This window comes from Carcharhinus amblyrhynchos, chromosome 11, assembly GCF_965287045.1.
Source record: "Carcharhinus amblyrhynchos chromosome 11, sCarAmb.v2.hapA, whole genome shotgun sequence".
In the NCBI taxonomy this organism is placed as follows: Eukaryota; Metazoa; Chordata; class Chondrichthyes; order Carcharhiniformes; family Carcharhinidae; genus Carcharhinus; species Carcharhinus amblyrhynchos.
The window spans coordinates 50173472-50189833 of record NC_137334.1 but is presented as its reverse complement, the minus strand read 5'-3'; the positions used below and the strand labels follow the sequence as shown (position 1 = coordinate 50189833).

At 39.4% G+C, this 16362-nt stretch overlaps 1 protein-coding gene across 1 annotated transcript in view; it reads left to right on the top strand.

Moving 5' to 3' along the window:
- LOC145350204 (tetraspanin-6-like) overlaps positions 1–10114 on the top strand; it is a 136616-nt gene extending 126502 nt beyond the window's left edge. Inside the window, exons 8-10 of the mRNA XM_080199267.1 lie at positions 5302–5452; positions 5582–5665; positions 10046–10114. Of these exons, the coding sequence (XP_080055393.1) occupies positions 5302–5452; positions 5582–5665; positions 10046–10114 (304 nt within the window). The remainder of the gene's footprint in view (positions 1–5301; positions 5453–5581; positions 5666–10045) is intronic.
- The last annotated feature ends 6248 nt before the right edge of the window (positions 10115–16362 follow it).

Genomic DNA, 16362 nt, shown 5'->3' with positions numbered 1-16362 from the left:
GGTAAGAAATCAGATAGTGATTATTGCAAAGTTAATGCAGTTAAAATAATGGTTCTTGTCCAATTCCACTAAACTGACAAAGTTAATTCCCAAAATTGAATTTATTGAAAGGATATGGCAAGCTAATTGATATAGCCAAAGAGATTTGGGCTTTCATTCCCAGATAAACTTTAGTCACTTCTTTTGGAATGAAAGTGTTCCAATGTTTCAAAGATTAACCAAGAAGGTCATTGAAGGATTATGCAACCATGTGGTATATGTGGATGATTTGGTGGTTTTCCATATAATCTGGGAGGAACATTTGCAACAAATTGTTTGATCGGTTGCAAAGAGCCAATTTGGTTATAAACCTGGCTAAAATGAATTTGCTAAAACAAAATTAATTTGTTTGTTTGGACTATGCTGGGAAAAGGCCAAATAGCCCTCAGAGAAACAAAGATGAGGGCTATCTCTAATTTACCAATGTCAGTGTATTATGAAAATCATGGGTGGAATTTTCCCATCCTGGTCACCCAGGGAATCATAGCAGATGGGGGTGGATAAAAGTCTGTTGACTTCTGGCTGGAATTTCCAGCCTTGAGGTGAGTGTGACCAGAAAATCACATCCCATATTTTTCAAAATATTAAATATGGAAAATCATTGCACTATCTGAACACTTGGATGTTGAGCTGAGCTTTTTTAGAGTGCCATAAGTTCAGCTTGGATTGGGTGCAATCCTGTCTTCATCCAAGAAATCACTATCACTTGACTTGCGTGGTACTTGAAGAGTTGTTTGTTGAACTGCAACAATCCCTTTAATTGTTGGGGGCAAAATCGTAAAGGCTTACTAAAAATCACATCACAGAGATAAGCTTTAAGTCTTGAACTTGCTGGTTTTGGATGTCTGTCTTGTTGGGAAATAAGTGGAGAGAAGGTTGTATTATCTTCTCTCTCACTTGCCTGCCTAAAATGGTGTGTGTGTGGCTATCGGCAATGTAGGTGTTGGTGCAGTTTCATTTCGGGAGGATAAGATGGTGTGCAAACCACCAGTAACTTTTTTCCAAAGTTTTTGTCAGCAGAAATATTTAACTGTGGAAAAAGAAACTTGGAGTTTGGCATTGACTCTACAATGTTTTAAACATCACTTGGAATCATAACACATGATAGTACATAGCATGTGAAATGTCACTACTAAGGGGATGACTGGAGATTTTGTTTTTAATAAGAACACCACGTGGAGCTGTTAAAGTGATTAAAAACAGGTCATCATCGTGGGCACAGTGCTTCCACCACAAGCATCTGCATTTGTATACTATCTTTAAAATCATAAAATGATCCAGGATCTTTAACAGGAGTATTATAAATCAAAATATCTCAGAGCCACATGGGGAGATATTGGGTCAGATAACCAAATGCCTCGTCAAATGTACGTAGATTTGTAGGACCCACCCTTAAGTACAGACCTGGGCAACTGAAGGAATGACCATCAATACTAGTGTCATTAATTGGAGGTCAGAATTGGTGAATGCAGATATGGAATGGAACTGGATGGGATTATAGAAATGGGGAGGGGTGAGGTCAGGTTTTGGCTTTGCACAGCTTCCTGTAGTGTGTTATTCTGTTACATTGAAGCATTAGGCTGGAATTGCTGGAAGTTGATTGCGCCTGTGGAGGTGATTCCTCTGCTAGTTGGTTAGGGTATTACCTCCCTTGGCCTGGAGTATTCCTGTTCCTGTGCTGCTTCACTAAGTGGATCGTGGGGTTACTTTGTACAATAGTTTGTTTTCTCTTCTCTCCTCCATATGCATCCATGCAAACAGCTTTCTGATTGCCTGACAATCTGGGTTTTTTAGAAATTAGATCTTCCTTTGCTTGAAGCATGTGCCATCTACCACTGTAACTAATTCTATCTGTTTAGCTCCAATTTTGGGTCACTGTAATCTCAGCGGTCAGCCATTCTGAATAGATCTGTAATGAAACAATTGGCATTTTCTTCTGATTGCTGGATGCGTTAATTACATATAGCCCTTGTTACTTTGTAGGTTAAGTTTTGAACTGCTTTAAAACTTCATTAAATGTTGCAGATGGTTTTGTTGATTCCTTGTCTAGCTATTATTATTGTCAGTTATTGGTTAATAAAGCAGTGTGCTAACTTGTTCAGCTTCAGGGTAAAATCCTGTCCAGATGTAATCATGTATCTAAGGAACCTTGGATGTCCATTTTTGAGATTTATCTGGGCCTTGGGTAAGTCCAAATTGATCTGTAGATTTATGATCTAGAGTTTATTTTTTTTTAAGTTGCAGGTACAGTTTTTAAGAGATTTCTTCTGAAAATCCAAGATAGTGCCTCTATGCTTCTTCAAGGATTTTACCTGCTTGCTGGTTTTGGTGGGCTCCCGTAGTAATTGCATTCGCAATTCCAGCATTTAAAACCTTTCTCAACAATGTCTGCTTGGATGATTAGTTTGAGTCTTTGCTGTTTTAACACAATGTTCTTGAGTCTTGGAATCATTGACTTTCAGCTTTTGCTTTTTCAAACTAGCTATTTGATTGCAATTATTAACTTTTAATCGGGTTCTTTGTTCTAAGCAAGATCGGCAGCCACATGCTCAGGTTCTGGTTTGAGAGGCAGGTTTTTCAAATTGTAATTTGTGGTCACTGCAATTTTTTTAGGGATTTGCGTGTTGTCCATGAATTTTAAAATTTTAGCTCACCCCTTGCTTGGTCTGCTGACTCCAAAACTCAGTAAGAAGTCCCACAACACCAGGTTAAAACTCTGCAGGTTAAGTTGATAAGAGCAATTTAGCATGGCCATAGTGTATTTGTGGGGCTATGGGGATAGAGCCTGGGTGGGACTATTATGGGTGCAGGCTTAAGGGGTCGAATGGCCTCCTTCTTCTGCGCTGTAGGGATTATATGACTCTGCATACTCTGGTATTAAACTTAAATTTCCATCAGACTGAATGGAGTCTTCTGCTGCAGCGACAAATTTAATTTTGGCTTTCTGCTTTCATGCCTTACTTTGGAACTTTACCCTGGTGATTTTCTTAAGTCTGAGGTTTTTCTATTTGCTGCTATCATGTTGTAAGATATTGTGTGTAGTTTGGTAGGTCCTAATAAGGTATTTGTAGTCCTGGATAGCTCAACCATAAGTATTTATTAATTACTTATATACATTGGCACAGAAAAGATCCAAGCTAGCTATTCATCTTTGCTTCTACACATTACTCTGTCCAACACTACTTTGACTTTTGACTCTTTTCAGCAGAGTTGGGGTGCAGGTCATGTGTTCTTGTGTCACTGGGCAGAATTTGATTCAGTCCCTCGTTAACTTTTATGTGTGAGAGGAACAAACAGATTTCAAAGACTGAATTTTATTTGAATCCCTGAGACTGCCAGGATCATTGGACTTGTTGTTTATTGTTCGCCTGCTGCAGGTAGCAGTCAAAGCCAGAGGCAAATTGCCAGTCCTGGGAAGAATAAAGATTGGTCAACTCAAATACCAGCTGTAACTGTTAAGAGCTTGACAACTCTCATCAAATTTAGTGTGGAAAGAGCACAGTTCCCCTCTCAGCCCCCATGATTGTTACAGTTTTTTAAGTGTGTATATTTGGAGGTAATCCCTCATAATTCCTTTTTTTTAAGGAGCACTGGCTGAGAAGTACCTGTGCACGAGGTGCTTCATTCAGTTACCAACTAATTTTTGGAAAAAATGTGACACCAAGAGATTTCTAGGCCATTGGCAGTGTGCTTGAAGGAATTAGAAAAAGGGAAATGGGTTCTGGAAAGAAGAAGACCCTTAGACTGTGGAATTCACTACAACCAGGGGCCATGTCTACTTTTGAGAGGTTGGATGTGTGGGTGAAGGAGAAAAGAATAAGGGATAGGACAGCAAAATAGATAAATGGGATTACAATCATGAATGAAACAATGCGGGATGCTATTCAGCATAATATTCCTGGGATGGCTTCTTGAAAGGACAATCCAACTAATATCACATCAATTCTTTTGCCCCATGGCCTTTCAAAATGTTCTTCAAATATTTGTCCAATTTCATTTGATGTTTTATTCTTTGAGACAGTGCATTCCAGATTATAACTTGCTGCATTCATGCATTTAAAGAAAACCACATCTCCTGATATCACCTCTGGTTCTTTTGCCAATTGCTGCTTATATCAGATAGATGTCAAAATGGGCTGTTTGGACTGAATAGTTTTTCTATATTAGAATTCCTATATAATTAACAATTGTTAATTTCCTTATCTTATCACACTGCCACTGTACTAACAGATCCACAGCATTCTCCCCATCTCTGCTGGAAAAAGTCATATCTGACTCAAAGTAACAAGTGAGATTTCATATCAGAGGGCTATCGCATACCCAGCAGAGATACTATTGTGTTGAGGAGAATTAGAATAGTGGAAGATGGAAGAGATCAAAATGAGACCTTAGGCTGGGCAAGTTAGTGGTAAGTCAGGATTACACTCAAGAACAGAAAATAAGTGCTTGGCAAAATGTTCTGATTCCTGATCTGCTGCACGTATGGGAGATTTCCTGCGAGCAGCAAATACAGTACATACATTGCAATCTTTATGTGAAGGTCATAATACAGTTGAGAATAGGTCAGAGGATAGGTATAATTGGAGGATAGGCTGGGATGGTGAAAGAATAAGCAAGGATCTCCCAGGGGGTTGGTGCAGCAACTCCCTTCCTAAGAGCACTAATTCAAAAGGTGACTTTTGAGTCGACACTACCTTCTAGAGGCAACTGGGGATAAGCAACAGATAGTGGCCGTGACAGTGATGCCTAAATCCTGTGGGGATCTTTTCAGTATTACTTAAATGAAGTTTTTGAGCAATTTAAATGAAAAACATTTGTATGTTTGTCTGCGTGTATATGAAATGCTGATATGAATAATGCAGGGTACTATGCCTTACAATCATTTCATCAATACATTGAATTCACTTGCACTCGCAAAAATATTAAAATGTTGCATGTCAAATATTGGTTCAAGGTTCTGCTCAGACAGTTCCTGTCAGCTAATTTGGGTGGATGTAGATAACTGACCTGGCAGAGTATAAATAACTAACTATTCTTTGTTCAGTACATTTAAGTGCACAATAATATCCATGTACTTTTTTTGTGCAAGTTGTTGGAATGTTGTATTTTAGTCTGACAAGTAACTGTGATGTGTGATGTCCATTTGGTCAAACACAGTTGACAGAATCCAGTTCAATTTATTGCAGTGCAAGCATATAAAGTTTGACTACTTGTTTCTGGTGTTAAACTTCTATTTGAATGTTCTTTCCTTTTGTCTCCACCGTTCCATTGTTGTGGTTCTAACAATTACACTGACTGGTTTAAGACAACATTTGGACAGGCAACTTTATCTGTTCCATTAAGCTGTTGTATCAATGTTACTGAGTCTTGTGGAAGTGGAGTTTCCTATCAAATAGCAAATATCCATACTGTGGTAAGATTCTGTTACAAATTAGTTGATGGTGCAAGGTTTTAGAAACTACTTGCACTCGTGGGCAAACTAATATGGTCTTTTCATAAGATTTTATTTTGTTTTCCAATCATTATCCATGGATATATTCAGGGCTGTATTAGAATGATGGCAACATGGATTGAAGAGCATTTTTCATTTATTGGAGGAACTGGAATTGGCTTTGGAGTCGCACAGGTAAGGACAGATTAAAATGGTGATCTTGCTTTGGGGATAATGGAGCAATATTTGATTCTACCTTGTCTTGCCAGTTTTTGGGTGCAGAGAAGAAGTGTCAGGGTAGATGCTCCACAGTGCATTTCCCATCAAATGAACAAGAGTTTTTTTGTGTATAAGCCAATAGAAGTTGAATGAAATCATCAAGCAAAGTAATTCTCTGATCTTTCGAACCCTTTGGCCTGTCCACAAGCTTTGGGTGGTTGGAGATCTTGGCATTGCCAACTACATTGACAGGGAGCTGGAGCTGCTCAAAGTATTTTTTTTATCCAGCTTCTCTGAAAGCTTCTACAAAACATTGCATTCAGTAGTTGCAGAAAACTAATTTGTAATTCCTCATTGACCAAATGGATATAGGCTCAGGAGAACATACCTGCAGTTCTGAGGAACATTAGGAGAAAGTGTATTTTTCCATGCAGATACTGACAGTCTCATCAGCAACCCTGGAGCCAACTGCAAGTACAAGATCACTGCGACCTTGGACATTTTAACCTCTGGCTCCCTCCAGGCTGCCAGAAGATATATCTATAAGATCAGCCAATTTGCAGTTTATGCTTGTATTAAACAGTTGATTTAAGACCTTAAGAAATTTTGGTGGCAGGATTGGAAGCAGAAGTTGTCCACCGTTCCAAGACCGTCATCCAACCCCATAGTAATTGCTTCTACCTTTTGCGTGGAAACATCTTGGGGGTTGTCTGTGTGTGTGTGGAATCTGCTACTGACTTATAAACAGCTGAGGTAAATGAATAATTTAAGTGAAGGTTAGATTGTGTCCAATGCTGAGCAGAAATAGGAGCTAGTGGTAGAAGTTTACAGCTTGGAAACAGACCCTTCGGCCCAACTTGTCCATGCCACCCTTTTTTTTTTTAAAACCCCTAAGCTAGTCCCAATTGGCCGCATTTGGTCCATACCGCTCTATACCCATCTTACCCACATAACTGTCTAAATGCTGTTTGGAAGACAAAATTGTACCTGCCTCTACTACTAGCTCTGGCAACTTGTTCCAGACACTTACCACCCTCTGTGTTAACAAATTACCACTCTGGACCCTTTTGTATCTCTCCCCCTCACCTTAAACTTATGTTATGCTCTCTAGTTTTAGACTCCCCTACCTTTGGGAAAAGATATTGACTAGCTATGCCCCTTTTATAGACCTTTAAAAGATCTCCCCTAAGCCTCCTACGCTCCAGAGAAAAAAGTGTGTCTATCCAGCCTCTCCTTATAACTCAAACCATCAAGTCCTGGTAGCATCCTAGTAAATCTTTTCTGCACTCTTTCTAGTTAAAAATATCCTTTCTATAATAGGGTAACCAGAACTGTATACAGTATTCTAAGTGTGACCTTACCAATGTCTTGAACAACTTCAAGATGTCCCAAATCCTGTACTCAGTGTTCTGACCAATGAAACCAAGCATGTTGACTGCCTTCTTCACCACACTGTTCACCTGTGTCTCCACTTTCAAGGAGCGATGAACATGTACCCCTAGATTTTTGTTCTGTAACTCTCCCCAGTGCCCTGCCATTAACTGAGTAAGTCCTCTGGTTCAATCTACCAAAATGCATCACCTCGCATTTATCAAAATTAATCTCCATCTGCCATTCATTAGCCCATTGGCCCAATTGATCAAGATCCTGTTGTAATCCAAGATAACCGCCTTCGCTGTGCACTATCCCAGCAATCCTGGTGTTAACTGCAAACTTACTAACCGTGTCTCCTATGTTCTCATTCAAATCATTAATATAAATGACAAATAACAGTGGACCCAGCACTGATGCCTGAGGCACATCGCTGGTCACAAGCTTCCAGTTTGAAAAACAACCCACTACAACCACTTTCTGGCTTCTGTTATCAAGGCAATTTTGTATCCATTTAGCTACCTCACCCTGGATCCCATGAGATTTAACCTTATGTGACAACCTAACATGTGGTACCTTGTCAAGAACCTTGCTAAAATCTATGTAGACAACACCAACTGTACTGCCCTCACCTACCATCTTGGTTACCCCTTCAAAAAATTCAATCAAATTTGTGAGACAGGATTTTCCACTCTCAAGACCATGCTGACTGTCCCTAATCACTCTTTGCATCTCTAAGTGCATGTAGATCCTATCTTTCAAAATACGTCCAACAACTTACCACAGATGTGAGTCTTACCGGCCTGTAATTCCCAGACTTTTCCCTGCAGTCCCTTTTAAACAACGGCACAACATTTGCCACCCTCCAATCTTCAGGCACCTCACCTGTGACTATTGATGATTCAAGTATCACTGCTAGAGGACCTGCAATTTCCTCTGCAATTTGGTGGGAACTTCCACTAATAATATTGTTGGACCAGATCATCAAAATTCTCTCATTGGTTCATTGTGTAAATTATTACTCACATTCACACGCACTATTACCTCATTCCAAACCCTTTCCACAACTTGTGTTGTAACACAAATGATTGTCATAGAATGTTTCTTCATGTTTGCTGTCCCAGGAACTATCCTCCCACCCCCTGCATTAACATGTTTATGTAGTATTTATAGCATAAAAACAGACTATTTGGCTCAACTGGTTAATGCCAGTGTTTTAGATTTCACACATGCCTCATCTCTATTCTTCTATTGCTTTCTCCTTTGTGTTTATCTAACCTCCAGGGCATTTTCTTGAAAATATCTGTGCTAGTTGCCTCAACTACTCTTGTAACTGCTCTCTGGATAAAGAATCATCTCCTGGATTCCCTATAGGACTGCCTAGTGCCTAATGCCCCTAGTTTTAGGTTTTCCCACAAGTGGATATGTCTTCTCCATGGCTGCTGTACTAGAGCCTCAAACTAAAATACCACTTCTATGGTACCTCCTCCTTTTAAAAATCCCTAGCTTCTTTTGCTTACCTCAGTTCTGCATCATTCTTGTAATTTTTAACTTTCTCCAATACTTCTATCCCTTTATTATAACATGGAGGGAAGGACTGTTCACAGTACTTGAAGTTGGCCTAATGCACAAGATTAACATGACTTTTCCAATTCCATTTCATTCCCTGGGAACAAATCCAAGTGCCTTTTTTATGATATTTTAAACCTACATCATTTGATATGTTATCTGTACCGAATCCCTATGCTTTCTGTTTTGAAGACTGCTGTACATTCTACTTGTTTGTCTCCGATACCTTAACAAAGGCCTTTTGGAAATCCAAATATATTACATCTACAGAATAAAACAGCAGCCTATGACATCACTATCAAATCAAGTATCCAGCTCTTAAAGCAACTTACAATGATTTTAAATATGTAACAATCCATGGCAAAACAATTATGATGGGAAGGCTCATGACAAAATGGGCTTGGGAGTTTACATATCCAATGGCAGACAACGATGAGAGCATTTTTGTTAACTACAGTTATTAAATGTAAAAATGCTATAGGCTAAACCTACCTGGCTAACTTATTCACTTAATAGGAAGAATAGAAAATCATAGTTTGCAAAAGGTGAGAAACATTTAAATGTTGAGGCCCAGAAAGGTTCGGTTGACCTTGTATGGAAACATAGCATGCAGGTACAAGCAAGCTATTAAGAAGGAAATAGCATGTTGACCAAGGAAGTAGAGTTTAAAAAAAAAACTACAATATGTAAGGCATCACTGAAACCACACATGAAGTAGTGTGTATGGTTATGCCTCTTGCACTACCTGCGCCCCACTCCTGCATCCCCAAAATCTTGAAAGAAGTCCCTTCAGGTAAGTCTGAGAATTTTGAATGAGCCTTGGAGTGGTAATGAGCTGAAAGGCCAGGGAGGGTTAAGACGTTTTGGGCATGGGACCCCAGAAGCTGACACCTTCTTTGCTGCCCAATAGCAGCCTGTGCAATGAAACCTGCCTTGCCTCCATCTTTCCCTTCACCATGTAAAATAATGTTGTAATAAGGCCCTTGTGACTGGTCAAGGATGGGCAGAAACGCAGTGGGGCGACCACCCATTTTATTTTGTGAAATCCAATGTTCATATACTCCAATAATACCCTAGCTAGAGAATCCAGAACCAGAGGATAGAGTTTCAGGATAAGGGATTGGCAATTTAAAACTGAGATGAGGAAGAATTTCTTCACACGGAATTATGAATCTTTTGAAGTTCTCTACCCCTGTGAATGCTTGTTTTCTGTGCACGTTCAATGTTAAGATAAATATTTGTACTGGCTTGGACAAGTTAAAATCAAGGTTTTATTGAATAACGGAACAGTTCGAGGTACTGTATGGCCTAGTCCTGTTTCCTATGTTCTTGTCTTAAAATAGAAGGATGTTAGTAGAAACATGCTGTGTATTAGAGAATTGTTAAAATGACTTAAGTCAATTTTTCCTTCCATAGGTTATTGGGATTTTCACTTCCTATGTATACATCAAGAAACTTCAAGATGACTATATACCGAGTTACTGATAGAATTTTTGCAGATTATATACTAAACAATCAGAATTGTTCAATTTCCCTTTCTCTGCCCACTTCAGATTTGCACATTAGGTCTAGCTATTGAGTTCTACCCTGTTTCTAATCATTTAGAATAGTGTCTGCTTGCCAAATGTGCAGAGTGCATTTAATGTAGTGGGTACTAATACTAATGTCAACAAATTTTATAAATAAAATCCTCATCCCAAACCACTTTTTGAGTGAATGAAAGTAGCAAATTGACATTTGGACAAACGGAAACCAAACCAAAATTATCTTCAGTCATAACAATTTAAATTTGCATATTGCCTTAAACGTAGAAGCAGAGATGCTTTAAGTGAGGCGAGGAAAACTGAGCAGTAACTGGGGCTATGGAGGAATTTGTGCACAATTTATTATTGAACTACTGGAAGATTGTGGGCCAGTGAGGATAGAGGTGGAGAGTGAATAGGACTTGATGTGGGATTGGTTACAGAGCAACAGAATTTCAGATGAGCTGTATTCTCCAGAGAGTGGATAATGGGTAATTATAAGGAGGCCATTGAGACGGGACAGGGAGAAAGGTGTCAGCAACAGAATGGCTGAGAAGGGGCCAAAACATGTTGGAAAAATGGGAGCAAGTTCTTTGAGTACTGAAACTTAGCTGAGGGTGAAATTAAATACAGAGGTTGTGAAAGGTCTGCTCCAACTTGCAACAGTGGGAATATTGTTAATGCAATTGGTGAGGTTAAGGCAGGGGCTAAAACTAATGGTTACTGTGTTCTTAATTAATTAAAACTGTGGCCTTTTTCCTGAAGCTCAGAAAAGTAGTCTGACAACAACTATAAGGGTAATGGAAGAATATTAATGCTTTGCATACATGTCGAAGCGACCTCTGCTAGGTGATGCTGCCAAGTGGTTTTTTGATTTTATTTCCACCAAGAATACTATTCCGATCTCTATTCAGTTAACTTCTGACTTGTTCTTTATTGGGAAGATTTCCCACTAATGAATGACTTAAGCTAAACTCTATGGTAGATTTCTTCAATAATTACTTATGTATTCTAAGCTTCTAGGTAAGTGCATCTCTCTCCTGTACAGAGTATTTCTTGATCTTTTCTTGGTCTCTTTGCATGAAAGTTGATGTCACTTAACATGATGCACATCACTATCTCATTACTGTAACTGTTAACATTTGTATCTCCCCCGCTCCCTGTATATCATCAACTGTTTTAATCCTCTCATTCATATTTTCAAACTTCCATAAATCTCCAGTACTGTTATAGACTCTATCCAGACTGTTGTCAGCTCTCTGGGAGGAAGTTGTAGACATGTGATTGCTTGTTTTTGTCCTGAAAGTCAAACACATTAGAATGAAGCAGTTGCTTTCCATGACTGCTGGTAATTGAGCTGTGAACTTTACAGCAACTGAATTTAAACTTTATCAATGAATGTATGATTGACCCAAGAGAGAAGACTTTGGGACATGGATGATCTCTCTCTCTCTCTCTCTCTCTCGAACAGGAAGAGTACAAATAAATATGTTTACAATCTTTTAGAAGTTCCTTTTTATGAATTTCTAGGTCTTTTCTGTTTTGACTACAACCTCTTTGGATAAAAGTAAACTTGCAATTTTGCTTCATCCATATATGATTGATGTCAATTATACATGTTTAATAGTTAAAGTCACTTCCCTTATGTTAATGCAAATTTCTTTCCATGCTGCAAATGATGCTCTGTGTTTCTCCGCTTTGAATTAGTTGCTTTCACACCTAACCCCTTTTTTGATGTCAGAACCTTGCAATTTACTGTCTTCAGTTCACTTAAGTTATTCATCCTCAGATATTTGGGAAATATTGAAAAATATAATATTTCTTCATTCACTGTAAGGTCCATTTTGGTGATTCTTGGTTTTTAAATTCAAGTCTGATTGAAAAGTCAAACTTTGCTGCAAAATCCAAATCTCAATTTCAAGTATAATGATAGCCTGAAAACGTAGCCAATTCATCAGAGACCACTCTTGATTGATTTGCATAAAAATTGGAATGAGCCCTGTATCTGAGGTTTGATTTAGTCTCTAAAAATTAACATGTTGGGAGCATGGTTCTACTTTAGCTCCTGGACCTTTTCAGTGGGTGCATGGAATGAAGAAAATCTAGTTTCAAAATTTCAACATTTTACCTGTTTAGCTGTTCAGAGGAGTACAATTAAAAGTGCCTGTTTTGTTTGCAAAAACAACATGATATCCATTTTTAAGAGTTACAAAATGCTTTGCCAATTCAATGCCTTAATAGCATTATATATAACTAATGGAGCTTGCTGGAATGTCTCCAGTGAAGTGAACAGGTTCAAATACCATCATGATTTACACATACAGTTCGCAGTGGCTGGAGGCTTGCAAACATTAAAGCATTCCAGTAATAGTTTCCCTCTTTCTACTGACAGAAGAGAATTGAGAAAATAAGTAGAAGCAATATTTTTCCTATGAATGAGATGTTTTTGCCATTTTTAGACATTTCTCCTCTTTAGTAAGATAAACTTACTTTTACCACCCTCTACACATTCCAGACACATTTCTGTGGCTTAGATTTGTCTTGTGTTCAGTCAGCCAAATTTGGCATAAACAGCTTATCTGAAACAATCAGGCTAACAAAGACACTAATTCCTCCTGACTTTAGGAATACAAGATTCATTTTACTAAGAAACCCAAAATCAATGGCTGTAACATAGTGGAATTGCACAGTACCTTGATAAATGTGCAACTAATTTGCCCAGACGATTACTGCTTGGTTTAGGATTTGCGAGGAAAGAGAGGTTTGGATCTGGTACAAGTTTATTCTGACTCCAGTGTTTAATTTTCAGTCTTGCATATGTAGTGAGCCCAATATTTCTCTGAAATTAGATGTTGTAGAATAATTTTGCTAAATTATAGCTCCATTTCAAATGAATGGAGTTGCCCCAAGATACATGTCTTGTCCCAGGTACAATAAGGTATGGTAACACAGTGGTTATGTTAGTGGAGCAGTAAGTCAGAGGTTTGGCTTAACAATTCAGTCATGAGTTCAAAATAAACTTTGGCAGCTGGGGAGTTTAAATTTAGTTAAATGAATAAATCTTTAATTGAAAATGAGCATCAGTAATGGTGACTGTGACGTTACTAGATTGTTGTATAAGCTCACGGTTCATTAATGTTCTTTAGAGAATTTAAATTTCTCCTCCTTACCTGGTCTTTGATTTTGATTTATTATTGTCACATGTATTAGGATACAGTGAAAAGTATTGTTTCTTGAGTGCTACAGACAAAGTATACTGTTCACAGAGAAGGAAAGGAGAGAGTGTAGAATGTAGTGTTACAGCCATAGCTACAATATAGAGAAAGATCAATTTAATACAAGGTAGGTCCATTCAAGAGTCTGATGGCAGCAGGGAAGAAACAGTCGGTCGGTACGTGACCTCAGATTTTGTATCTTTTTCCCAATGGAAGAAGGTGAAAGAGAGAGTCTGTGGTGCGTGGGGTCCTTGATTATGTTGGCCACTTTTCTGAGGCAGTAGCAAGTATAGACTGAGTCAATGGATAGGAACCTGGTTTGTGTGATGGACTAGATTTCGTTCATAATCCTTTATAGTTTTCTGCGGTCTTAGGCAGAGTAGGAACCATACCAAGCAATGATACAACCAGAAGGAATGCTTTCTGTAGTGCATCCCTAAAAGTTGGTGAGAGTCACAGTGGTCATGCCAAATTTTCTTAGCCTCTTGAGAAAGTAGAGGTGTTTGTGAGCTTCCTTAACTATAGTGTCGGTGTGAAGGGACCAGGGCAGGTTGTTGGTGATCTATATACCAAGAAACTGGATGCTCTCAACCATTTCCACTTTGATCCTGTTGATGTAGACAGAGGCATGTCCTCCACTGTGCTTCCTGAAGTTGATGACCATCTCCTTCATTTTGTTGACATTTTGAGGGAGCGATTATTGTCATTGCACCAGATTTGCTATAGCTTTCCTGTGTTCCATCTCATCATTGTTTGAGATCTGACCCACTAAAATGGTGTCATCAGTGAACTTAAATCAAGTTGGAGGCAAATTTGGTTACACAGTCATAGGTGTACAAAGAGTACAGTCGGTTGCTGAAAACGCAACCTTGTGAAAATGATCGTGGAGGAGGATAGGAGGCCTATCCTTAGTGATTGTGGTCTGTGGGTTAGGAACTTGAGAATCCAGTCACAGAGGGAGGAGCCAAGCCCCAGCTCAGAGTTTGGAAATGAGTTTCATAGGAATAAGGGTGTTAAAGGTTGAATTACAGTTGATAAATAGGAGTCTGACATTGGCGTCTTTGTCTGGGTGTTCCAGGGTTGAGTGTAAGGCCAGGGAGATGGAATCTGCTGTGAACCTGTTGTGGCAGTAAGTGAACTGTAGGCAATCTGTGAGGCTGGAATTGATTATTGCCATGACTAACTTTTCAAAGCATTTCATAATGATGTATGTCAGCCGCTGGACAATAGTGATTATGGCACACTGCCTGTCTTTCCTTTAGTGCTGGGATGATGATCGTCATCTTGAAGCAGATAGAGACCTCAGATTGTTGTGGAGAGGTTGAAGACGTCTGCAAAAACCCCCGCCAGTTGGTCCATGCAGGATTGGAGTGCTCGTCCGAGTACCCCATCTGGGCCAGTCACTTTTCACGGGTTCACTTTTTAGAAGGAAATTCTGACATCTGTGATGGTGACCTCAGATATAGGTTTGTCTAAAGTCTCCAGGGTGAAGGGCATGCTCTCGCTGACCTCTTGCTCAAAATGGGCATAGGATGCATTGAGCTTATTGGGGAAGGGTGTATTGGTGCTGGCGATTTTACGTGCCTTCATCTTGTAGCTTGTTACGTCTTGCAGACCTTGCTGTAGATGATGAGACTCATTGTGGCTAGCCTGGGACTCCTGTCTTCTGGCATCTCTGATGGATCTCCATAGATCATATCTGGCCTGCATGTTCAAGTTCATCTATTAGTGTCACAAGTAGGCTTGCATTAAAACACTGCAATGAAGTACTGTGAAAATCTCCTAGTCTCTATGCTCTGGCACCTGTTCGCGTACACTGAGGGAGAATTTAGCATAGCTAATGCACCTAACCAGCACACCTTTTGGACTGTGGGCAGAAACCAGAGCATTTGGGGGAAAGCCAGAAACAGGGAGAACATGCAGACTCTGAGAGACAAGATCAACAGGCATTTAAAGAAGCAGACTAATTAGGGACAGCATGCTTTTGTGAGTGGAAAATCATGTTTCTCAAATTTGATTTTCTTTTGAAAGGGTAACCAAGAAGGTAGATGAGGGCAGTGCAGTTGATGTTGTCTACATGGACATTAGCAAGGCCTTTGACAAGGTACCGCATAGTAGTTTGTTGCATAAGGTTAAATCTCAGGGGATCCAGGGTGAGGTAACCAATTGGATACAAAATTGGCTTGACAGAACACAAGGTAGTTGTAGATGGTTGGTTTTCAAACTGGAAGCCAGTGTGCCTCAGGGATCGGTGTTGGGTCTACTGTTATTTGTCATGTCTCTTAATAATTTGGATGAGAATTTAGGAGGCATGGTTAGTAAGTTTGCAGATGACACCCAGATTGGTTGCATAATGGACAGTGAAGAAGGTTATCTAGGATTGCAATGGAGTCTTGACCAATTGGATCTGTGGGCCAATGAATGGCAGATGGAGTTTAATTTAGATAAATGTGAGGTGATGAATTTTGGTAGATAAAATTGGGGCAGGGCCTCCTCAGTTACTGGTAGGGCACTGAACAGAGTTATAGAACAGAGGCCTCGGAGTCAGGTTCATAGCTATTTGAAAGTGGATTACATGTGGATAGTAGTGAAGAAGGCATTTGACATACTTGGTTTCATTAGTCAGAACACTGAACACAGGGATTGGGATGTCTTGTTGAAGTTGTACAAGACATTAGTAAGGCCATACTTGGAATATTGTGTACAGTTCTGGTCACCCTATGAGAGAAAGGATATTATTAAACTACAAAGGGTACAGAAAAAATTTACAAGGATGCTACCTGGTCTTGATGGTTTGAGTTATAAGGTGAGGCTGGATAGACTGGGACTTTTCTCCCTGTAGGGTATGAGGTTTAGGGGTAGTTAGGTAGGGGACTCTAAAACTAGACGGCTTGGGTTTAAGAAGAGAGATGCACAAAGATCCAGTAGAACAATTTTTTCACTTGAGGGTGTTTAGTGTCTGGAACGAGCTGCCGAGGCAGTAGTAGAGACTGAT